Below are 24,809 nucleotides of genomic sequence, written 5' to 3' on the forward strand. Positions count from 1 at the left end.
TGTTTGGGGTCCTGGGGGCCGCAGCTCTTTCTAAATCCAGGACACTCTGACCCGTCCCATGTTGGCAATAACTAAAACAAAATAAAGACGACAAAAAAGTACTTTTCAACGTTCTTTTATAACTACAGGAGAAAAAGCAACATTAAACAACAGAACATTTTCTTACAGACTCATGATAGTGTGCCCTTAATACTGTAGCTTAGTGGCTTTTACACTCGCACAAACACTCAGCTCTGATTCTTTCAGCTTTGACTTTCACGAATGTAATATTCAGTAATACATGTACGTGACCAGAAAGAAAAAAAGAATAAAACAACAGAAGGCAACGTGGGAAACAAAGGAGGCAAACTAGAGCAGGTTCAGTGAAAATCTCGAATGGATTCTTCAAGTAAATGAACATAACTGTAGTGTGATGACCTGTCAGGATCCACCTCCCTGTTCAGAACAATACACCGTAAAGGGAATAGTTAAAGTTCCCCGAGCTGTGCGACACGCCCATCACGGACGGCTGCTGCGTTGCGGGGAGCTGGAATGTGCTTCCTCGCTTTCGCCAGCTGTCTGCTCCCTCCTCAGCAGGCCGGGGCCTCAGAGTTCATCAATCACCCCACGTCGGCACATGCAGGACCTCGTGAAAAAAAAAAAAAAAAAAAAAGGAGTCCCAGCACCAATAAAGCGTGATCAGACACACATTCTGCTTCAAGGAGGCTTCACATCTCACAGATTCTTGTCAGGAGCAGTAAAACACCGGCGGTGGAATTAAAAACACGCCGCAATAAACTTTAGAGTTTAGACTGATAATCAGCACCACGTTGTCTCACTCACACACACACACACACACACACGCACGCACGCACGCACGCACGCACGCACGCACGCACACACTCCAACCCGACTCTCCCCCCCTCACTCATGAAAAGAAGCCAGTTCCTTCCAACGCCAGTAAATAACTCGCTCCATCTTGTACGTGGAGCAGAAGCAGCCATTGTTGAAGGCTCTTGTGCTATCTTTAAATCTCTGAATGTCTAAAGCAGATGTACGCTCCGCGGCGATGAGACCTGCCAAGCGCAGCAGCCTCCACATCCGACAGGCAAAAATAGTGCTTTTCCTTGTTGCTATTGATACCGCTGGCGGAGTCGGACTGAAACCATGTAGTCACCCATTTTATTTTTTTTTTTATATCAGGGAGACAGATTAGTTGTTCTTAATGATGGCCTATTAGAGATGTTGTAGATAGAAATGATCTCTTCTTTTTTTTTCTTCCAAAAAACTACAATTTTGAGATTGATCTCATAAAATTTCTAGAAACCGTGGACATTTCTGAATTTGTAGAAAGTTTTCAAGCAAGTTTGACTTTTCAAACTATGAAATTTCAAAGTTTTTCTAGAATAATAATCAGAAAAAATTATTTTTTCTAGCAAACTTTCAACTTTTCAAACAAATCTTTGGGGGGTTTTTTAAGAAAATTTCTGAGATCAAAAAAAAAAAAAAATGTCCTCATCTTTTCTCTCTAATTTTCAACTTTTCAAGCAGATTTTCTAGAAAATTTCAGCGATTAATCTAAAAGTTTTCTTGTTTTTTTCCAAGCAAAATCTTCAGACATTTCCTTGCTTTTTCTAGAAATTTTGTGAGATTAATCTCAAAATTTCAGAGTTTTTCCTAGCAAACCTTTGGCTTGTGCATCTCAGAAATGTCCTTGTTTTTTTGTTTTTCCCCCCTAGAAATTTAAGAACTTTGATGGCGGAAATTTACACATCTTTTATCTCTTCCTATCTACGCAGGCCTTAATACTCAGTCACAGATTTCAACCTCAACACAATAAACGTCAGAGTTTCTCAATAAGGCGAAAGTCGAGGCCCAGCAGGTTTCAGGACGTCCTTTCCAATCTGGTGTCCGACTGTCAGTAGCGCAGGCCTCGGCTAAACTCTTAAGGCAAGAATGTTAGTGTGGCATACAAAAAAAAAAAAAAAAAAAGAAAGAAAAAAGCTTATCTCAGTGCAGCTACTTGCTGTGTGTGCAATAACTTCATAGATAGGTAAGACACTCAAGTAATGACTTCATGAAAACGATGCAAATAAATAAAAGAATAACTTTGCATGTGAGGCACAGGCAGCACACAGCAGTCAGACGGCCTGACAAAACGGCTGCAGGCTGGATTTCGAGTGAATAAATGGCATTTACGCAGCATCACGAGTGTGGATTAGTTATGCTAAGAAAAGACACAAACATTAAAAAAAGAAGAAAAAAAAATCAGAATGGATTATACAGTCACTTTGTTTCATTTAGAAGCACAAGAAACATCTTGTTCAGAGAAGAATTTGACATTTGGGCGGTTTAGTCGCTATCCGGGGTTAGATCAGCTTGCAGTGTGAGGTTATGGCCAGTTGATAACTTACATGACCGCTGCAGCTACAAGACGACTCTGCCAAAGAGAAACACGCAACCATCTGCAAAACTGCACCTCCCTCGCTGACTTTACGAAGTCGGAGCTTCACACCAAGAAAACTGTCCATCCCTCTCCATCTAGAACAAGCTGGGATTTCTCAGTCTACAAAACAAAACATGTTATTAATCATTAGAGGCGCTGGTATGCAGATTTTTTTTATTTCCTTTGGCTCGAGTCAGGCGTTTACGCTGAGCCTGGCGCCGAACCTCGCATTAAAAACACACACAAACAAAGCGCAGATAATCCCTTCCAACTATTAGGAAAGAAAAACGCGCATCAATCCAAACGACTCAAAGACTTTTCCCTCAAACTCGAGGTCTAATTTTTCCACAGAAGCCATTCTGCTGAGGACTGCACTCTGCTCACGCTTTGGTTCTGAAGAAACGACGCCGTGTGCAGAGGGAGAAGAGTGGAACCGCAACGCAGACATGTTACACAGCCGTCAGGATATTTATGCAACTTTAAATGGATATGAATCAACTTTCACAGATCTATAAAGAGAGAGTTAGTGTGGCTTATACTGGGTGATGGAGCTGGAGAACCTAACGTCACTTTATCCTGGTTATAGTAGGTGAAAACAAAAACAACTACTAGAAGTCTATGATACTTATTTGGCAACTTCACAAAGCGACACAGAGCTCATTTCCTGGTTTTCCTGCATTAAACTCACAGGCACTTTGTCCACTGAAACAGAAGCGTCTGCATCGAACTGTCATGTCTGGAAGACTTGGTGCAAAACAAGTCCAAAATGTTTCCAAAAGGAATATTTTTTAAAAATTAGGCAACCAACCAGCCCTGCTGCAGGATGGCGTAAAAAAAACAAACAAAAAAACAACAACACATGAAACGCAAACTCTGCTTAATGTTCCGACCAAACGAAAGAAATGTTGAGAATTTCTGAGTGAATTTAGGTTGGAACAACTTCCTCATAAACATGGTTGAGACAAAAACAACCAAAGCCAAAACAGAAGGCACTGACATTTTTCTTTTGCAGCTCCCGATCCACGGATCGTCTGGATTGTTCCAGCAGATCGAGCGGATTCTGCTCAGATCCGGCTTCGACCGGTCGCTTCTCATGGCTTACTAGTGTAACGGTAAACGTGTGATCGGGCCCCAGCTGCTTGAGCTCTAAGCTCAGCTTATAGCTAATAGCGTGCGGCGGCATTGGGCCGGTGAGGTGTAACAGATGCCGACGGAGCAGTCGCCGGGCACGTCGCCGCGACTGTGATTGTGCTGCTGCAGGTGCGAGGCGGGTGAGGCGCCGCGGTCGGGAGTCAGGTCTCAAAGTACTTGTAGATGGCGGTGACGTACGTCATGACGCTCTGCCAGTCGGGCCGCTCCGTGTGGACCATGTCGTTGATGTCCTGCAACAGACAAGGAGGCGCTTTGAAAAAGACGGAGGCGGACGAAAAGCGTTGCCCTTAAAGACGACAGATCAAGACCAGAGATTAGGTTGGGGTTTGTTTTTGTTGCATTTAGTGGTTAAAACCATATCCGCCCTGCAGGCGAGGTTACCAGGCAACTAAGTCTTTTGCTGCACCTGTTTCCGTGCAACAGCAGCGTCTGGACGAGGATTTCTTTATCTCTAGGTAAAGCTTTCTCTCCACATGTTAGAGAAGGAGCTGCTGACTGAAAGCTGTGGGTAGATCCATATCTCTAGAGGATTTCTTGCACTTTGTTGCAGCAGAATGCAAAGCAGAAACTATTTTCATCAACTTACAACAATGTTTATAGTTGAGAAATTATTTCAAATCTAGTTTCAAATCTAACTTTGGGGTCCAATGCTCAACTTGAACATCTAAAAGACGGAAGTGGAGAAATGAGGTCAATCATTTTAAAAGCGGAAGAGGATTAGAACCACACACACACACACACAAAAAAAAAATCTCAGAGTTCTGATTTTGTTTTCCTTTGAATTCTGATTATAATTGCAGAATAAGTTCTGTTTAAAAAAGAAACGTTTCAAGTCAATTCAGCAGCTTTTTTCTGTGTCGGATCGATATCGGAAACATAAAAAGCAGATTGGTGCATCCCTGTCAGAGAGCAGCTGGGAGCTAAATCTGGTCTAAGGCATCTCTTCTTTTTGTAAAGATTACACACTGTCCCTGGGAAAAAAAACAACCAAAAACAAAAAAAGCTATGGGTGGATTTGCAGTAACAGCTCGTCTGCAGAGCTTACCAATGTGCATTTGATGCCGACGCTCTCTGCAGCCTGGAAAGCTAACGTGAAGTTTCTCCTCTGTGGAGAGAAAAGGAGACATCTTTAGGTCACAAGTACAAGTGTAGAAATGGAGCCGTGTACAGGGAGCGCTGCTTGCCTTGTCCTGGCTGCTGAGTTCCTGGTATGGGATGTGTGCGGGCAGGTAGGTGTGCAGCAAGGCGCAGAAGGCCAGGCCGTCGTTCCAACTGCTGCTGAAGTTGGTGATGTCGATGTTCTGGGAAAAAGGGGCGGCGGTTAAACAGTGCCACTTTCAGCGTTATTCTAGACACATTATTCTAATAACAACTGGAAACGTTTAGGATTTATTGACAGAAAACGGCAACTCAATCTGAACGGCAAAGGCAGAACTCATCCGCCATCAATCATCGTCTCGACCTTTAAAGAAAAAAAAAAAAAAAAAAAAAAAAAACAAAACGGAAAAATAAAATCCTCCAGCAAACATTCGCTGACGTTCGGCGTGACCGCACGCTTCAATCTCCTCGACATCACAACCCATCAACCTCTGGCTCATTGGTGTTTTGTCAGTTTGTTACTTGCAGGATGTGCTTAATGTTGCACACTTCCTGGAGAGGACGCAGGAAGCCATGGTAACCGTGACCTGTGTCCCTTCAATGTGGAAGAAAACGACTCTTGTGACAACTTCCCAGGCATTTTCTGAGTCACATAATCAAACCTGTTTACTGCTGAGGCAAACCTGCTGCCAGTTCTCCATCCATACCAACAAACAAAAATACCTTGGAAACACAATAATCATCTTTTCACTTTTTTATCAAATTACAACCAAGAAATATCGATCTATTTCAGGTAGGGGCGCAAACAATAAATCAACTTACAATTAATTGTCGATTAATGGTTTATTAGATTGAAATTAGTTCCAATCGATTAATATCGTCCGTTTAGACCTGTTTTTATTGTTGCAGTGTGGCCACCATCCAGCAGAGGGCGCCACTGGTCATCCTTAAGCAGAGCCAGCTGATGCAGAAACAAAGATGGTGGGGCCATACCAGAATGGGAAGGAGAAACTGTTTATTCAGTCAGCATTTAATGCAGCTGACACAAAATAATGTTAAAATTCAATGAGTTTTTTTAAATTCAGTATATTATGAAAAATGTAATCTTATGTTATGCAAAGTCTATGGGTCCTCTTGATACAAGAGAAAACTCAGATTTTCATGAAAAATGGCCTCCTATTAGGTGAACTCATCGATCGATAGCTTGAATCTCTAATTTTACTGGGATTTTGTTTGAGACAAACAAAAAACAGTGGAGGATTAAGAAAAACTTAAAAAGCGTAACATGCATTGAGATTCAGACCTCTGAATCAACACCATGTTTTACTGCCATTACAGCTGCCAGAGGCACATCAAACAACCTTTAACATCTAGAATTACGTCCCAAAACGCCACCAAACTGTCAGGTTGAAAGAAGAGTGTCAACTTTCAAGCGATGTGTCGACTGCCATAGGTTTTGCATACATAGGTGTTGATAAAAGTTAAAGTTAACAAAAATCCAGATTTAGAAACCATAAAGCCAGTGACGTGGGGAAGTGACGTAGTAGAAAGAAGATAAGAGTCTGCCACAGATGCAACAGAAAAGCACTGCATATCATATTTTACTTTATCTCTTCTTTTTGTTAATCTTTTAATTTTTCGGCTGACAGCAGGTACAGGTTTTGGGCAGGAATAAGAATTTAGGTACTGACGGTGGAATACCTTAACTTGTGTTTGGCTTCAAGCAGCTTTCTCTGGAGAAACCTGACAGAGTTTTCTCCAAAGGTCTCCTTGTAAGCAGACTGTTTAACAACCTGTGGGGTTTGAGTCCAGTTGTGTTGTTTGTGAGTTTCCCTAAACCATCTGAACTTATTTATTTAATGCTGTTTTATGGTGTTTTCACTCCTGATAGTTTGGTAGAATTGGTTCAATTGGAGACATTTGTTCCATTTTCAGCTGGTCTGGTTCTCTTTCACACTGCACTGCGTCAAAAGACCAAGGACTTTAGGAAATACTGTTCCCCTCCTTGCCTGTGGTGGCACTGCAGCAAGAACTACTGAAGGAAATGACCTCTGAAGAAGACACTGAGCACAACTTCCTCCTTCACAAAATGTGAACAAAAATGGCGAACCGTCACATTTCAGCAGTTGTAGGATTCCTCTGTTGTCGTTGGTTAAAGGCTACGAGCCAGCTCTTCGCCCAGAGCAAGACTTGAACATTTGTTTTGGTTGGATTTACCCAGAATTCCCTGCACCGTAGTCCACGTCCTGGTTTTGGAGCGGTCTCCGCCTGGTCCGCTTGGCGTTCACATATAAGTTCGTACTGCGCCAAAGTTCACTTCAACTGAATTGAGACCAAGGTTTTTAGGCAGAGTTCACTTTTTTGATCCGCATCAGAGTTCGACTACACGTTCACACCTCCCCAAACGAACCAGACTTTAAAGGTAGACAAACTGGAGTTTGATTGAAGCGGAACAAACAGCGACGGTGTGAATCCACCCTCCGTTTAGATCAGGTTGGTTCTCATACCTGATAACCTTCGGTCTTTTTTTGGCACCACTTGAGCAAAGCATTTCTCTTGGAGCCTCCGTACTCCCTGGCCAGCGCTGACAGTGGGTCCTTTCTCTCCTCTCTGTTAGAGAAACAGACAAGAGACTCATAAGCAGGGAAATGATTTCAAGGTCAAAAAGGGCAAACGTCTGCAGCTTTCCTTCGTTTTTTGTGATTTGGGTGCAATGCTTCTGCACTTATCAGGTGATGTCACACAGACGAGGAATGTCTGAGACAGGACAGATACAGGAACTTCACACAACCTTCTCGTTTAGCACAAGATGTGACGGTACCTCAGGCGGCTGCGGGTGGTGGGCGTGACGGAGGCCGTGGGGGAGGAGGAGAGGGAGAGGGGGGAGGAAGCAGCGCTCATGGCCATAAGGGAGGTGGAGGAGGTTCCGTCCGACGCCGACATGTCCCTCTTCAGCTCCTCACTGCTCCTCCGTGACACTACGGGACACAGATTACAGCTTGGATTCAAACGGATCTGCTCTGAAATGACACATCAACTCTGACCGACGTCTCCAACCTGAGATGGCCTTGGTGGAGTCGATATTGGAGACCCTCTGCAGGACGGGAGGCGGTCGACTGGTCGGGGCTCCCCTGAGGAGGTGCTCAGCTGTGGAGACATGACAACATCGACACTGCTGAGCGACTGCATGACGAACTTCCTCCCAAAAAGTGGATGTAACCGGGGACATGGAGAGGATGAGGGGGGGTCAGCTAAGAGCCACATTCCAGTCCCTGTGAGTTCAGGGAATACCGACGCACGAGGCCGCCTCCCTCACCAAGAAAACAATAAATCACTGAAAGAGTAAACAAACGTTGGAAACTATGGCCAAGATTGCACGTTCGCAGAAAACACTTGAGCTCGCTGCAGTTAAGAGTGGACGAGTGGACGAAGGGGACAGAGTGGACAGAGTGGACCTTCATGTTGCCCTCTCATCGTCCGCTCTAATCCTTACAAATCCCGAGTGGAGCCTCGGGTGAAAAGCAATCCCGTTTGTATCATACAAGAGTGATCAAGCTATTCAGACTTGTTTCCATGACAACATATGACGTGACGCTGCTTGACATCACAGTATTTAGTGCTTTTTCACCTGCAGCACCTTGCAAAGTTATTCACACTCGTCACATTTTTTCACACCATCAGCTTAACAGCTAAACACTTATTCAGGTCTCATTCATGGCTTTGTCTCGTTCACATCGGGTGAATAGTGAGCATGGACTGCCATTTGTAGTCGTATCGTAGACTTTGAATAGGCCATTCAAGCATATAAACACAATTAGATTATAACTATTCTAGCTGCTACATTTTATTTTGTCACTTTCCTAAAATGACCCAAGTCATTTTTTGCTAAATTTTTTTTTTTGCCTAAATTATCTTTTGGCAAAAAAAAAAAAAGACAGCCCTTTATTTTAGGAAGCTAATTTAATGCATGCTAAACTTTTAAGCGTTTTATTGGCCAAATGTTCTGAAAATGATGCATTGTTTTTCTTTCTCTTCACAAGTGCAAAAAAACTTGAGAAATCTTATTTTTTTTGCTGCATTGAAAAACTTAAATCATTTTTTGCTGTATCCTAAAAGTTAAAAACATGTTTTTTGCTGCAACAAAAAAACATAAATTGTGAAAAAGTTGAAAACTTTTGGCCGCTCGTTTTGAAAGTGAAATTAATATTTCAGTAATTCATTTCATGTCCTTTCCATAATTATGGGTCACAGATGGTTAAAAACCCAAAATTTAGAGTGTCAAAACATATGAATATTACATAAAATATTCTACATAAAATCAATTAACTACTGCAGAGTCTCTGGAGGTGTTGGTGTGGAGAAGAAATTTACATAAAACTGACTCTACAGGATGGAGATCATATTTACCTGGCATGGTCATGTCTGTGTAGCTGGGTCTCTTGTCAGTCAACGATGAGAGGGGTTTGGTCGCTGCTATGGACCCAGCAATGGAGTGTCTCTGAAACAGCAAAACATGCACTTTAGTAGATTTACAAGGTTGCCAAGAACAGAAGTGGACCGATTACAAAGATTAGATATCCATCCAGAATGAAGTAAATGTTAGAGCTATAAACAGGAAATATTTAAGTTATTTGTATGATGGTTTGTTTTTTTATTTTATCATGTTTAGCTAAGAAGATTCATATTTGTTCAGGCCTTTTCTATTGTGAAATTTAGTTTTATTTTGAAAGGTTTACTTCCTGTCAGGCTGTATATTGTATTAGAAAAACTATTGACGGATTGCTTAAGCACGGCGCAATATAGTTTTTGACCGTGTAAGCTGTGTATTTTTTAGGAAAAAGGAATTATAAAACTGATTTAACGTCATTTCTGTATTTGCATTTTTTTACAGATGAATTTTTTGGTAAATTCATGGTTTGCACGTGTCCTTTACTTCCAGTGTCTAAGGAATGATACAGGTATTGGATCTGTTGCCTTAACAGTAAAGATCACTGAAGGCTACAAAAAAGCTGTGCTGTTCAAGTGAATCTTGGCAAGTCACATTTATCCACTTATCTTTATATATATTTGAGTTTGTATGTAAAAAGAAAATTCACTGAGGTGAATATAAAAAAATCATCATTTCAAACTTTAGGAATTTTTTTTTTTTTTAGTACTGAAGTTGTGTTGATAACCAACAATATTCATCGTTAATAGAAATCTGACCAGACCATTCCCACAGAGTCTGAATATGAGTAAATGAAATAAGACCCTGAAATAAAAACATTAATAAATAATGAAGTTTTTAAAATAAATACAAATAAGTCTATGAAATAATAAAAATAAAATAAAGTGCTGGAAAATAAAATGCCATAAATAATTTATTAAATAAACTTTTCCCAAATAGGAAAAATTTGTTTATTTATTTGGTGGAGTATTTATTAATTATATATTATCAACCATATTTATTTATTTAATTTTGAATGAAATATTTATCATTTTTATTATTATTTAATATCATTTTTCATTATATAACCATAATTTACAAATTGTTTGCAGAGATAGAGTTTATATTTTCAGCAACTAATAACTATATTGTTGAAATAAAGGACCAGTCTGTATTTGTGAAGCTGTAAAGAAGCTGTTGTAATGTCAACACTATAGTAATCCCATCTTTGTTTTCAGCACCTGCATGGGTGAAACAGCAGCAGCTGGGGGCGTCTTCATGGGGCTGGGGCTGAGGGGGGTCCGAGGTAACGGGGGAGCGGAGGCAGTCGGAGCGGAGGCAGTCGGAGCGGAGGCAGTCGGAGCGACAGCGGCACCGTTAGAGGGCGGGCCTACAAAAACACAGAGGGTGGCAAAAAAAAAAATTAAAAAAATCTATGAAAGAAGAAAAAGAAACAAAATAACTTATAGACCTCTTACAGCATGATGTAATATTCCATCCCCACCCTCTCTTTGGCAGCAAAAAGTCTCCAGAAGGGAGGTGTGAAGCCTCCTCTGGCCTTAGGTTTAGCTGTCAGTATAACACGCTAAATCTTAAATGTACGCCTGATATATAAAAGAAAAAGGGACGCAGAGCTTTGCTACTCATTGTCAACACTAAGACAAGATAACAAGGTCAGGAAAAAGTTTTAATCATGAAAAAAAAATAGTGATGCAGAGGAAAGTGGTCTGACTTTCACAACCGTAGCATGTCGATGTGATGTGGAACTCTGTGTGTTTCGGTTCGGTTAAAAAAGAAAGAAAACTAGAGGTGTGCCGATCGATCGGTCACCGATCATAATCGGGCCGATTTTCGTGAAAAAGTGCATGATCGGTGATTGGCGATCATTGGCTCTTGTTGCCGATACCGATCATCTCATTTCCAGCCTGCCTGTGCAGCTGGTCTCCTCTTTCCTTCACACTGCGCAAACGCGCAGCAACAAATCCTAAGCGATGTGGAACTATAACGCACTGAGTGAATGGGGAAGTTTGCGTGTTGCGGAAAATTGAAGCAGGTCAAAATGCATCAACACAACGAAGCTAATACGATATAAAAACAATGACATACTTGACGGAGTTTGGCTACATCGAGGCTCACTGCAGTAAAACAGACATACGGAGCGACCAGATAGCAGGTAAAGCAGCGCACAGCTACAAACACTCACCCGGATTAGCATGACGGTCAGAAAGCTAAACAAATAACCCGCAAAATTATTTAAGTCTTCGAGCTGCGATGTAAGACGCTGGTTCTGCTCTCCTGTTGAACCGCTGCTACGCTACAGGTAGTAATATTTGACAGACGGAGCGCCGCTTCTGCTCCACCTGGTAGTGACTCTCACACCGAACCTGCTTAAAGCTGCAGCATTTAACTTAAAAAAATAAAGTTTATATACGTATTAAAACTTTCGCTGTCCTAATATGAGACAGATAATCTCTGAAAAAATAATCGATCTCCTCCCTGTTCTGCATAATTACTCCGCTCAGTCAGAAACAGCCAATCAGAGCTAGCAGTAATCAGCTAGCCGCCATGCTATCAGGAAGTTTTCATTCAGTAACTCATGATTGTTTATTGTAATGGAACCTGTTTTTGCCTTTGAATGTTAAGTTTTATACTTGAATTTTTTTCGGCAATGTTGAGAGGTTTTATTTTGGCTCTTTGCGTTATTTAGCCTCTTCAGAGCCTTCATATGTTATCAGTCTGTTAAAGATAGTATTATCAATAGCAGTACAATTTGCACAATGCCTGTTTTGTTTAGTTTTCTTCTTGAAAAAAGTTTATTAAAAATAAGTTTTTGTCTAAATTAAGGTGAATTCATGGTTCCTTTTTCCACATAATGTAACCGGTAGTGTTTATGATAAAAAAATAATAATAATGATTATGTGATCGGTATCGGTGATCGGCCCTCATGGGTGATCGGTATCGGTAGGAAAAAACCTGATCGGCACATCTCTAAAGAAAACTGAATGCCAACTCTGACAGATCATCAGTAGATAAGCTAATCAACCACTGCAGTGTGAGGTTAGCCAAAATCTGCAGTAGCTAATCTATCACAGCGACAACTTTTTAACTTTTGCAACATCAAGTCTATAACATAAAACTGACTGAATGCTCTGTTCTTTGTGTGAGAAATGTTTGAGTTTTTTTTTTTTTTTGGTTTTGAATCTTGAGACATATAGCGGCATTGTTGTGAGTTGCTATGGCAACGTGTCTGCGTGTAGCGTGAAATATGCAACCGTTAGATGATCGTGTCGGTCGGACTGAGTGAGGAAAACGGAGCATGTTCAGTCGCCGCGGTACCTTGTGAGGCGCTGTCGAAGCTCTTGATGAGCGTCTTCACGGTGGGCGACGGCTCTGAGGAGGTGGACGACCTCCTACTCAGACCCATCCCCTGTCTGAGGGCCGCCAGGTCCCGCTCCACCGCATTCATGTAGTTGTACACTCGGCCTCTCTCCTCTTCTTGCCTGGAAAACCAACAGGGCTCAGCTCAATGCGCGCGCGCACGCACGCACGCACGCACGCACGCACGCACGCACAAGCACTTTGAAAAACAGAAGTGAATGTGACTAAGCAGTCAGACGGATATGATTACAGTGGCCACTCCTGGAAAGATTTCATAGGGATGGCCAGACTGGGCTGGTAAAAATTTTACATAGAAATTATTATGGAAGATAATTAACACTATTAAAAAAATGAAAAAAAAATATGACTGTTTTCTAATTCTGTGTCCTTCTATGGGTCAAAATCCAAATAAATAACCCAAGATTCTTAGGTATATGTCATTTATGTGGTTAGCATGTGCAAATAACCACATGTGAATGTTGAAGAATTTTAATTAATATGAGTTGCAAGAACATTTCATTTATTAATTTCAATTTTTCTGTGTTATAGGATTTGTAAACCTGCACTTTATCCACACTTGAAAGCCTGCCTCAAATTTATTTGGTAGATTTGAGTTTTAAGACTAGATATGCAAAAACATCATCAGGCAAAAAAAAAAAATTCAGAGAAACAATCTGATACAGAAAAACAGCGCTGAAATGACTTAAAACATTTATTTTTTTAAAAACAGAATTAAGCTAATTAATTTAAATTAAGCACATAATTTAACAGATTAAAGTCAGAATTTATTTTTTAGTGGCCCTAATCCTAATATTTATTTCTAATTTACTTATTTATTTTATTTTCCATTTAAGTCCTAATCAAAGAAAATCACTATATGCCTCTCTATGACCTGAACAGGGGAGTCAGCGGGTGGCCAACATTTTTCAAGAAGGGGCTCTGGCCCCCTTGTTCCCCCCTTCTGGGGGCGCCACTACTTGATGGATCACTGTGAGGACTTTTCGCTCCTGAGCTCGTCGGCCCGATGGACTTACTTGCGGCTCTTGACCTCGTCCAGCTCCTTGCTCAGCTTCTCGTTCTTCTCCTGTGCCTCCTGCAGGCGGCGCCGCAGGTCTCCTATCTCCTCCTGTGCCTCGGACTTGATGTCGTTAGCGATGACCACAGCTGTCTGCAGATCGGCCTGGAACTGGCGCCACTCCATCGACTCCTCCTGCACGCCAACACAAACGACAGGATAAAGGAGTCGAGCGCCGGAGTCAATATTTACACGATTCATGGAGCTCAGATGAATTCTCTTCACGTCTTTCTGTGTCAACACTGAACAAAGCAGCTGAGATCACAGTTCAAAGCTCCAGAGTGTTATCTCTGAATCAAAACTGACTTTTTCTGGCGTATTTTTTATGAGCACTGGCACCAAGCTTCATTTACTCAATTAAATTAATATTTCCACTAAAGTTATTATTAATGTATTTGAAGATAAACAGTCTGATAACGCCCTAATGAATACATTCACCAGGTGAAAATGATTTTATTTTCCTTCCTCCATCCATCCATTTTCCTTCACCCTTGTCCCTCAGTGGGGTCGGGAGGGGTGCTGGTGCCTATCTCCAGCTCACGTTCCGGGCGAGAGGCGGGGTACATCCTGGACAGGTCGCCAGTCTGTCGCAGGGCAACACAGAGACACACAGGACAAACAACCATGCACACACACACTCACACCTAGGGGCAATTTGGAAAGGCCAATCAACCTGACAGTCATGCTTTTGGACTGTGGGAGGAAACCGGAGAACCTGGAGAAAACCCACGCATGCACAGGGAGAACATGCAAACTCCATGCAGAAAGACCGGGGCCGGGAATCGAACCCAGAACCTTCTTGCTGCAAGGTGACAGCTCTCGATTTTATTTTATATTTATCAATAAAATGTAAAACTGATATGTGAAACTTTTGCATCTCATGAAGCATAAAAACCGTGGAAATGTTTCCCAAACGGCCTTCGGGGAATAATTTGCTGTTTAAGGATCAAACTTTGTGTTTACCCTGAGTCTGCGATGAAGAGTCTTGATCTCTCTCTCCATGTCATGCTTCTGGTCTTGCAGCTTTTTCACAGAGTCTGAAATAAAAACAAAAACATACTTTTTACTAAAGCCTGCAAGGTCATCAGAAATGCTATCAAGTCCAATAGTTTTCAGAGCATATTTACAGTAAAAAGGTTTAAAGTCCATAAAATCAAGCTGGTGTGTATTTCTCACAGTATTCTCTAGATGCCTACAGTCTGATGCGAGGCTACTTACTCTCCAGGTCCGAGATGATGAGGTTGTCATGAAGCTTCAGGGCTCGGTGCTGCTCCACTTCGTCCTCCAGCTCAAAGATGGTCTCCTTCATGTCGCCGATCTCCGTCTCCTTCTCCTGCAGCTCCACGCGCCGCTTCTCCAGAGCGCCCTCCTGCTCGGCGATCCGCCGCTGCGCCTGCTCCTGGAAACCCCTGTACTCACTGTCCAGCTGCAGGAAGAGCAGAAGCCTTCGTCAAAAATACCTAAAAATCATTTTCATTATGAAATTCTTAGCTCTTGTTTTTGTTTCTTACATTTTTTCACTTTACAATCACAATCCCTAAAGTATTTTATTGGAATTTCATGTAATGAACTAATAGAAAGTAGTATTTATGTTTTATTTATGTCATAAATAAGACACACACACACACAAATATCCACAGATAACCGATTATAAAGTCTCTGAAAACAGAATTGCTGTTCAAACAATCATTAATAATAAGAAGGGAAATTACCGAGATCATTTTAACTCATCATGCGATTAACTGACTTTCTGGCCCCTCCACTGTGGCGCTAATAAAACCACATAAGATCGAACCCATACGTGTTCCCTGACCTTTAACCTCGTGCTCTCTAACCTTGCTGAAGGTCTCCTGCAGCCGGTCGAGCTCGCCGTGCGCCCGCTCCAGCTCCTCCTGCGTCTTGGCCGCCTTGGCCTCCGCCTCCTCCTTCCCCAGCCGCACGCCCTCCAGCAGCTGGCAGATGTCGTTCTTGTCGCCGGCCGTGTGTAGTGAGTACAGCTCCGCCACCCGCTGCCTCTCCTGCTCCAGCTGCGCCCGGCAACGGCCCAGCTCGGCCTGGTCACTGCTCACCGCCGCCTTGTACTCGTCCAGCGCCGCCTCCAGCGCCGCCCGGTCCTGCCGCTCCGACTCCACGATGCGCTCCATCTGGTGGTTGCGCTCCTTCAGCGCGCCGATCATCTCCTGCGCCTCAGCGTTGTCCTGCTCGGCCATCTTGAGCGTGTTGGACAGGTGCTGCTGCACGCCCAGCAGCTGCTCCCTCTCGAAGCGGGCGTTGTCGGCCAGGTCGCCGTAGCGCTGCTCCAGCTCCAGGTAGCGGGCGCTTTTGATGTCCTCCTCCAGCGCGTAGGCGACGTGGTGCTCGTCCAGCAGCGAGCGCAGGTACTCGATCTGCCTGCCGTACAGCTCCAGCTTGTCGCTCTGCTGGCACAGCGAGTCCATGAGGATGACCTTCTCCTCGCCGAGCCGCTCGTTCTCCCCGTTCAGCTCCTGGGTGATCTGCTGCAGGTCGGCCAGCTCCTGCAGCGTGGCCTGCAGCTCCTCCGCCGTGCTGTGCTGGTTCTCCTCCATCTGGTGGATACGCTCCGTCAGGCAGGCCACCGACACCTCGCTGGTGTCGCCGCTGCTGCCTCTGCGCGAGCGCGCCACAGCCGCGCCCGGGGCGCACTCCGACTCGGACGAGGAGGACGCACCGGAGGGGGCGTCCAGGGCGTCGTCGCTGGACGTGACGGCCTGGTAGACCTCGCTGGACTCGCTGTCCAGGTTGTCCGCCGAGCCGCCGTGCTGGTGACCCGTCAGCAGGTCCTCCAGGGAGCCGGGCGCCGAGCCCTCCACCGAGGATGTCAGCACGCCGGCGCTGGCCGTGTCGCCATGCGCGCCGCTGGCCGACAGGTCTGGGCTCAGGGAGGATGGATAGCTGAAGAGCTTGTCGGTTCCGTCCAGCCGCTGCTCCAGGGAGAAGCCCAGCGCGTTGAGCCGGTCCTTCAGCATGCGGTTCTCGCTCTTCAGCAGGTTCAGCTCCTCTCGGATGGCTCGGTTTTGCTCTTGCAGGAGGATCAGAGTGGACTCCACGTCAGCTGCCGTGATGGCTGACACCTGGCGCTTCTCTTCCTCCCCGGCCTCCTCTTCCTCCTGCTCCTGGGGTGTCGCCTCCTTCTCCCCCAGGCCCAACTGCGCCCTCATGTCCCTCAGCTCGCTGCGGAGGTGGAGGATTTCCACGTCTTTGCTGTTAGCCAGACCCACCAGATCTTTCACTTTGGCTTCCAGAGCGACCTTATCGCTGATCTGGCCGTCTGATTTGGACTTGCTCATGCGGCCGTCTGATTCGGCCACCGCCTGGCTCCGGGAGCGTTTTCCTGAGGCTACATCCCCCGATGCGCTGCCCAACGCCGACTGCTTCTTAGCAGCTGAACCTCTTGAAGTCCGAAGGCGATCTCGTGAAGAATTTGGTTCCTTGGAAGCCGTTGATGTTGTACGCTTGGACAGAGACCCTTTGAAGACAGAAAGGGAAAAACGTGAAACTTGTACCACAGGCAATCAGAGGCAGGACTATGTATGTCTGTGACGTTTTGCTGACGATGACTACCCAGGATGTGCCTGGTGATGGGGTTGCTAGGGGAGTCATCCAGCGACCCATTGTGTTTCTGGGTTAAAAAAAATCTTTCGAATTGACAGGAAATTACTGAAGGGGCAGTATTATGTGTTTTTCAGGCACATTGTGACATTTTATAGCTCAATCAAGCAATTACATTTATTTCAATTGTTATAAAAATGCTATATATACCAAACATGATTTGAAAGAAGTTTGACTTCCTAATTTAATGACTTGAAATTAGGCATCTGTCTCTTTAAGAAACTCCTGTTCTTTATGAAACTCCGCCTTCAGGAAGTTATTACAGCATGGCTCCTCTATTAACCCTTTAACAATGTTTAACAACCAGCATTAATCTGAGAAGTAGCTCCAATAATGAGCTCTGCTGATGCTCAGTTCCAGGTGTTTGCTAATTGCTGCTGGCTAGTCTGAAGGAGCTGAGTGGCGGAATCACTGGGGAAGGAGTTGCTCTATGAGGGGGGAACTCTGAGGAGGAGCTGCATGGAAGGCAACGCCTGGTGAGACCAAGTGTTTCTGCACCCTGAATGGTTGCCATAGGAGATTACAGGATTTCTCAAAAAATGCACTAAAGAATCAAGGCAATACTAAAGGTATGTTTTTGGTGAGAGAATACCATTGTAGCATTATGTAAAGCTCTGAAAACTGGATTTTCCATTCATTATACTGTCCCTTGCATTGACTGTGGGATACCTGATGTAGTTTTTGGCTTGCTTTCTTGGTTGGTAGAGCTACTTCCAAAGGAGCCAGTCTTCTTGGTCTTAGTGACGGGATTCCCTCCAGCCATGGCCGCTAAAAGATCATCATTGCTTTTCACCTGAAAGAACAAAACCAACACTATCACACACAAAGAAAGAAAAAAATACAAAACAACGATGCTAAATGGAGCCAAGTTTCACCTTATTCAGAGGTGCAGCGGTGACACTTTTGGCTGAGGACTTTCCGGCGCCGGCAGCCTCCGATTTCCCTCGTTCCCCGCTGACCTTACTCGCCGCTGGCCGGGCCGACTTCTTCATAATGAGTTCTCTGATGCTGACACATTTACAGCTCAAGCTGAAACAAAAGGAAAGTGGGAGGAGAGAGCTGGAGTCAAAGACTGCCTGGAGAGTGGCAGCTCCAGTTTTCCATCAGAAAGGAATTCTGACGAAATCCCCCACAGCTACGCCCACTGTTATTTAGGATCTCCTCCCCCGAAATACGGAACTGGTAAAAGTGGTTATACCTGCTCAAATGAATATATGTTCAAAAATGAGTAGAAATTGAGATGTGCAAAGTGTCGTTTGTATTCAGCTCCTTTTACTCTGACACTTATTATTATTTATCGTCCAGCAGAACGTGTCATCACAACAGGCCTTGTTGTAACATCACTGACTTTACTTAAACCAGCAGTGTTTTATTTCAGTCACTCCAGTGATTATCTGAAGCTGGTGATAAAAACTGCTTTTATTCAAATCTAATCATTTAATGTTTGTGGGCCGAGCAGAATTATCTTAATTAGTTTGCCTTTAGTGGAGGATCATTTGTTGTCTGACAGCTGCAGGAGACTTCCCCTGACCTCCACCAGATGGCTCTCATGTGTCTGTCAAGTTGATTCAGTTCAGACTGTACATTCCTGTCAGCTGCATGACCAATCACACCGAGTAAAGGAACCTCCAAGTAGTTACTGTTCAAAATGTCAGAAGAAGTCAGATTGAAACCTAGCCGTTTCAAAGAAAAGAAAACAAGGGAGTAACGCATTTCTCTGGTGTTTCTTCTAAAAGATCAGCAGAACCAAATAAGGAAATCCAGATTCCTCCACAGATCAAATGGAACGCTGAAAGCAGCGAGGCTGGCAGCGAGTTTAAGAAGGTTAAAAAAAAAAAAACAACCTCCGAATGATTTTCATCTGACAGCCAAGGAGTGAGGAATTTATCCATGTCATTATTTTGAAACTTTTACAAGCTGAAATGCTCCTAATGACAATTTGAACTGGGCAAATCGAGCAATTAGGCTTCATTAGAAATGTGCTTTAGTTTAGCAACACATGATTCGAATCAAACGCCTGGATGGAGGGCTTCTCATTTCTCCAATAAACCCAGTTTATCTGGCGGTGAGCAAGGTGCTGGTTTTGCCTGGGGCTGTTTAACATGTGCAACAAAAAACCCCACTAAAAAAAAAAAAACAAAACAAAAAAAAAAAAACAGAAACGCTGCATGTTATTCTTGGTTGCTGATGCCACAAAAGGAAGAAAAGTAAACCAGGACACAACAGAAGACAAAGAAGATCAACGTAAAATGTTTCAGCGTTCCCTCAAGATGAAAAGCTGAGCTGAAATGATTTATTTAACAGAGGAAACTCAGCTACAATCTACATGCGAGTCAGTGCTGCTGTTTCCCCCTCAACAAAAATTGTTTGTTTGGACACAAATATAAATGAGACAAGCACTAAATCAGAAAAACTGGAAGCTGGCCCACTTATCCCGACGAGGCCACCAATGTTGTGGTAATTCTGCGAATCAACCCTGTTTTGTTGAACGCAGGAATAAATCTGCCATTTTCTTGCCAATGTTCTCTCCCAACAGATTCGGAAATAATTTTAGCAGATAAAAGCACCTTTCTTAAAAACCACATGCAGTGATGGATTTCAGATGTGTCTCCGAAGTCCAGGTGCTTCCTGCTTTTAATAATCAAAGCTCTTCGGTTATAAGATTTGTTCTTTTCTATAAATGATCAGAATGGGGATGTAGCTGCTGGGTGTTTAACTGCAGCATTACACAAACCCACCAGTCCCACTGTGCTAGATCTAATGATTATCTATTGTGAACATGAAGCAACAAATGCTTTATAAGACCAAAATACACACAGGGAACTTTTCCACTTTTTTTTTCTCACGCTGCAATCACAAACATTAAAGTATTTTAGTGGAATTTTATGTTAGATCAAAACAAATTGGTGAATAAATAAATAGTTCTTGTCGTCACCTTAAATATCACAATAATGCCATAAAATATTGAGATAAAACTTTTTAGTCCATATTGCCGACCACTAATCTGTTCATGTCCGTGTGGTTATCATTATACAGGTCATAGGAAAAACACTAAGCACCACTGAGGTCCAAATACAAAGTATGTGAATTGGGCTGTGAAACAAGCAGCAGACTTCCAGAACTTTTGACCAAACATAAAATCTGAATTTATCTACTGGAGTTTGTGTCTCATGAAATCACACATATAGCTCAACTTGGCAATAAAGCACCAATAAAATATATTAGAAAGGCATTATGCTCTTTTAGACACAGCTGAAGATCTCAATACTCCCTTGAATGATTTAACAAAAAATACCAGAAAAGAAAATTGTGCTTCAGAGAACCTCGTGTTGGGAGACTGGTCATCCCTTGTCTTTATCCCCAATTACCATATTTGGGCCATCATGGACAAATGACTGCTGGCTCCATTTCTGTTTGTAGAAATGAAGTGAAGGATTTGTTGGGTGAGATCAGGAGGAGATATTCAGGAAAAATAATTACAACGCCGGCGAATTCCAGTCTTAAGACTTTAAAAAGATCAACAGCTGAAACACTGCAGCCGTGGCTTTCAGTGAGGACTTCAGTCAAGTTTGCTGTAATTTTTTACAATCTTGGGATTCAAGCCAAAAATAAAAAGATAAAAAAAAACTTTCCTCACAATAAAGGGTTAAAACTACAACAGAAAGCTTATAAAATATATCTACAAAGTCTTAGAAACAAAGGAAATCATGACGTCCATTTATTTTACTCTAAATCAAAAAAGAAAATAAGGTAGGAAAAAGTAAGTTGGACACATCTAATGTGAAATGCAGCTGCTGCAGTAGCTTTTCCTCATAGCCTCTTGGTTCACAACACAGCCAGTCATCATCATCATTGTCGTCATGTTTGTTTCTTTACGACCTCCTCTGTCTTTGTGCGTCTAATTGCTCCACTTGTGTTTACAGTTATGCTTCTACGCCTGCAATTATCTTCAAGTTTATTCGCAAGTTTGGCAGAAAAGCGAGGTACTGACATGTGCACTGAACAAGGAGCCAGTTCTCTGAATAGCTGAATGTGTGTCAAGGCAGATGTCTGAAACGGAGAGCTGTTAGCTGGAGCGCGGCCCTTTTGATTCGGCCTGAAAAGACGTGGGAGCGATCGCTGGGGACCAACAGAGCAGATAAATGAGGCGCAGTGAGCAGGCGTTTCCCTTCCCACACTGCAAAACGCTCCGCTCTCTCTCTCTCTTTACCCTGCAGGGCTAGGCCATCGACACAAAGCTTTGCATGGAAACATATTTATTTATGCAAGTATGTGTAAATGCACAACCACATGCATGTACTGAGGAATCTACTGGTCTGATATTCGTGATTACTTAAACGTCAAAAGGTCCCCAACTATCAACTAAGGACGCACCAATCCACTTTTTTCACTTCCGATACCAATACTGATATCTGAGGTTTGACTTTGGACAAAGACATTGCTGAACTGACTTAAGCAAAAAAAAATTTTTAAACACCAACATAAATGTACTGAATTACAAATTTATTTGATAACTCTGCACCAGTACAGCAAACTTACATTCACCAATAGAGTCAAAAGCTTGGTCAAACATGTAAAAACAACACAACTTTAATTTGTTCAGCCAGTGCAATTAGGAGTAAAACAATCAGCAATAGATGTAAACAGTTACATGATATATTCATAATTCAGTGCTCATCATCTAGCTGCCAATCAGAGGAGACGTCTTATTCAGACGTTGCTGCAGCAATTCCATTGATCGAATTGATTTTCATACTTTCAATTTGTGCAATTTTACAGATAATGTAAAATAAGTAATAAAAAAAAACAGGTCAACTACCTTGGTCAAACATAAGAAATAAACTGCAACAAACTTTCTTTCAAATGGTTCAGAAAGTGCAATTAGAAATTCTCCATATATGTACAAATAAATAATAAAGCGTAGTCGCTCAGAGCACAAAGCATAGAATTCGACTGAGATCTGCCCTTATGAATCGGACACAGTCACCAAGACCAGATCTAGAATTTCTGACAATATTGGTACCGATACAGGTATTAATATCAGATTGGTGCATCTCTACTGTTGACTAGCATGATTTTATTTCCATAGCAGGATTCATTATATGCACTAAAGGTGGGTAACCGGTAAGCTATCTAAAGGCCAGTGTTTGTGGTCAGAAGAACACACACGCACACACAAACACACACACACACACACACGCACACACACACACACACACACACACACACACACTTGACCTAATTTAGATCAATAGTACCTGATCCAAGTATTAATGAATGCGATGGACCCAGTTCAAGACTTCCAAAGCAACAAGAGAGAGCACTGTTCTCTTACAGACAGCTGAACAAAAGCATGGGACTGGGGGGAAAGAGGGAATAAAACAGCCCTGGAGGAGGAGGATGAGGAGGTGGGACTAGTGTTCATGCTTTCACTGCGGGAGGCATGACCTGGCCATAACATCAGCTTCCTGTTGTGGCGTCTCCTTCCCAAAAAAAAAATAAAATGAAATATTTCAAGCTTCAACTCTACAGAGGCGACTGCGCAAGGACAAGAAGGCACCGGTCTGCCTGAGACAGAGCAGACGTCCAAGACTGAATTTACATGCCGTTATTAACAGGAGGGGCTGGAATGTCATGTTTCTACTCGCAACGTAGCCTCAAGTCACGAGACGGCCGCTGGCGTTTTACTGCCTTACGGCTGGAGCGTAAGGACATCTGGGGAATATGAAAAGTATTCACATTTCACAACTTTCACGTTTCGAAATGATGCATGGTCACCAAAATGTTTCACAAATAAAATCTGAAGAGTGCAGTGTGTTTGCATTCAATCCTTCTAAACCTGACACCCTTTAATGAAATCATATAAAATCATAACACAAGGATTGTATTATTCAGAGAAGCAGCCAAAAGCTCCATGGTAACTGTGGAGGAGATGCAGAAATCTATAGCTCAGGTGGGAGAATTTAAAGCACATCTTTCAGTACATAAAAAAAAATCATACAAATTTATCAAAGAATGACTTGAGATGAATACAGTAGCATTTAAATGTTATCTTCTGGAAGTGTAGTCCAAGTGTGTATGGTGGAGTTTAAATAATTTAAAGTATAAATTATTAATACTTTAAGCACTGCAAATTAACTGGATAGTAGGAGAGGGTTTCTGTAATAATAAGCTCAATCTCTACATCAGGTAAGCATCTATAGGCCACCAATAAGACACTGATGAGTTTTCTGAGGTACCAGTGAAACCTTTACATTGGCAACACAAACATTAGAAGAACCACAGCAAATAGTTAGCCGTCAAGCTAACAGCATCTCACCTAAATGCATGAACATGTTCTTCACCAATGCATTCGTTATGTATAAAGGCAAATGGGTCACTCTTCATAGGGAGAAGCTGTTTAAGATGAAGGATATAACCTCACTAGCTAGTTAGCTCTACTGTGAGGCAGGAGTTAAACTTCCCGTTTGGTTTTATACTTTCTAAATAAAAGCACGAAGAAAGACACGTAGGCAAAAACCCCTTATAAACTTATTCTGTATATGTGATAATTACAGCCAATTTAAGTATTCAACTAAAATTAAAGCTTACATAAAGACGCGTGGTTTGATTTTAGGCAAAACAAGCAACAAACTTCGAATAAAGTTGAAGCTAAAGCTGCTTTCACAGCAGAGGTCAACAAAGAGTTCAACCCACCAGTCCGCATTAAAGTTCTAAAAGCATAAATCTCCACATGGAGAAGCGGCACACACTTATTTTGAAGTTCTTAAGCGTTAGCTTCAAAATAAATTGGCTAACTTGACAGCTGAATTAAGAGCCACTCCAATAGATAGAACGACTTTCTTTCCTAAAATAAAAATATACGAACATGGAAATGTAGTGTTTTTGTGACGTTTGTTGCATTTTACAGAAGGGACGTGGCTGTTTTTTTGAGCGAGTAACTGAGAACTTTAGGTTGTTAATGCTAACATTGTGCTAACAGTGTTAGCATAGCCTGGGTGAAAAAGACAGCCTTCTTGTTAGCAAACTGACCAAAACAAAGACCCTACCTTTGGTTCTCCTATTTCTTCCAACTTGACGAATTGATTAAAGCCCGACGAAGATCCATTTGCAGCTGGAGCTGACAGTCCACGGATCCCACCGCTTGTGAAGGCAGCATCGGTGCTTCGGCTCTTCTCCTCTTTCTTTCAGGAGGATCCTCTCTCCGCCTGCCTGCCTCCTTCCCTCCCTCCGGGTCCCTGGTTTCATCCGCTCAGCATCACACTGCACAGGACGGACTCTCAAACATCATCATGAAATCTGACACAGTGCTTTTTTTGTAATAGTTAAAACAATTGAGCCACTTACCAAGAAATGTTCAACCAACCAACTAAAATAAGAATAATACTTAGAACAACTACAGTAAAATATATTTTAAAGTGTTAAAAAAAATCCATAACTGAGGAAAAGGATTGATAAAGGTATTTTGGACGCTTGAAAACTTTATGTATTTATATATATATATATAAATACATGAAATTAGCTTAATGTTTATCTTTATATATATATATATATATATATATATATATATATATATATATATAAAGATAAACATTAAGCTAATTTCATTTACAATCTGAAACGAT

At 42.5% G+C, this 24,809-nt stretch overlaps 1 protein-coding gene across 2 annotated transcripts; it reads right to left on the bottom strand.

Annotated features, from left to right (window-relative positions):
- Window positions 1–99: 99 nt before the first annotated feature.
- On the bottom strand, window positions 100–24,469 carry specc1la (sperm antigen with calponin homology and coiled-coil domains 1-like a). Of its 2 annotated transcripts, XM_088009092.1 has the most exons (17): window positions 24,234–24,469; window positions 18,060–18,213; window positions 17,854–17,977; window positions 15,390–17,041; window positions 14,773–14,980; window positions 14,518–14,591; window positions 13,514–13,689; window positions 12,438–12,601; window positions 10,343–10,491; window positions 9,083–9,173; window positions 7,733–7,822; window positions 7,497–7,653; window positions 7,183–7,285; window positions 4,762–4,878; window positions 4,623–4,682; window positions 3,755–3,807; window positions 100–2,545 (listed from the first exon to the last, which is right to left on the bottom strand). In XM_088009092.1, exons 2-17 carry the CDS (start codon window positions 18,174–18,176, stop codon window positions 2,521–2,523), a joined length of 3,360 nt encoding a protein of 1,119 aa, XP_087865218.1. In that variant the 5' UTR covers window positions 18,177–18,213; window positions 24,234–24,469; the 3' UTR covers window positions 100–2,520. The 2 variants fall into 2 exon arrangements, with proteins under 2 accessions (XP_087865218.1, XP_014863572.2); XM_015008086.2 differs by having other exon boundaries at window positions 100–3,807; window positions 24,234–24,468.
- Between the last annotated feature and the right edge of the window lie 340 nt (window positions 24,470–24,809).

Source organism: Poecilia mexicana, unplaced genomic scaffold (genome assembly GCF_051168715.1).
Source record: "Poecilia mexicana isolate PSO_F unplaced genomic scaffold, ASM5116871v1 scaffold_9, whole genome shotgun sequence".
Classification (NCBI taxonomy): Eukaryota; Metazoa; Chordata; class Actinopteri; order Cyprinodontiformes; family Poeciliidae; genus Poecilia; species Poecilia mexicana.

What these genes read in the sequence shown, in the direction of transcription:
- specc1la (XM_015008086.2), bottom strand. Translation starts at nt 18,176, where the DNA reads ATGAAGAAGTCGGCCCGGCCAGCGGCGAGTAAGGTCAGCGGGGAACGA. An exon ending in CTCTTCATCGCAGACTCAGG is followed by an intron (nt 13,690 to 14,517) that starts GTAAACACAAAG and finishes GTTGGCGTGCAG; the next exon opens with GAGGAGTCGATGGAGTGGCG. An exon ending in CACAGACATGACCATGCCAG is followed by an intron (nt 7,823 to 9,082) that starts GTAAATATGATC and finishes ATGTCTCCACAG; the next exon opens with CTGAGCACCTCCTCAGGGGA.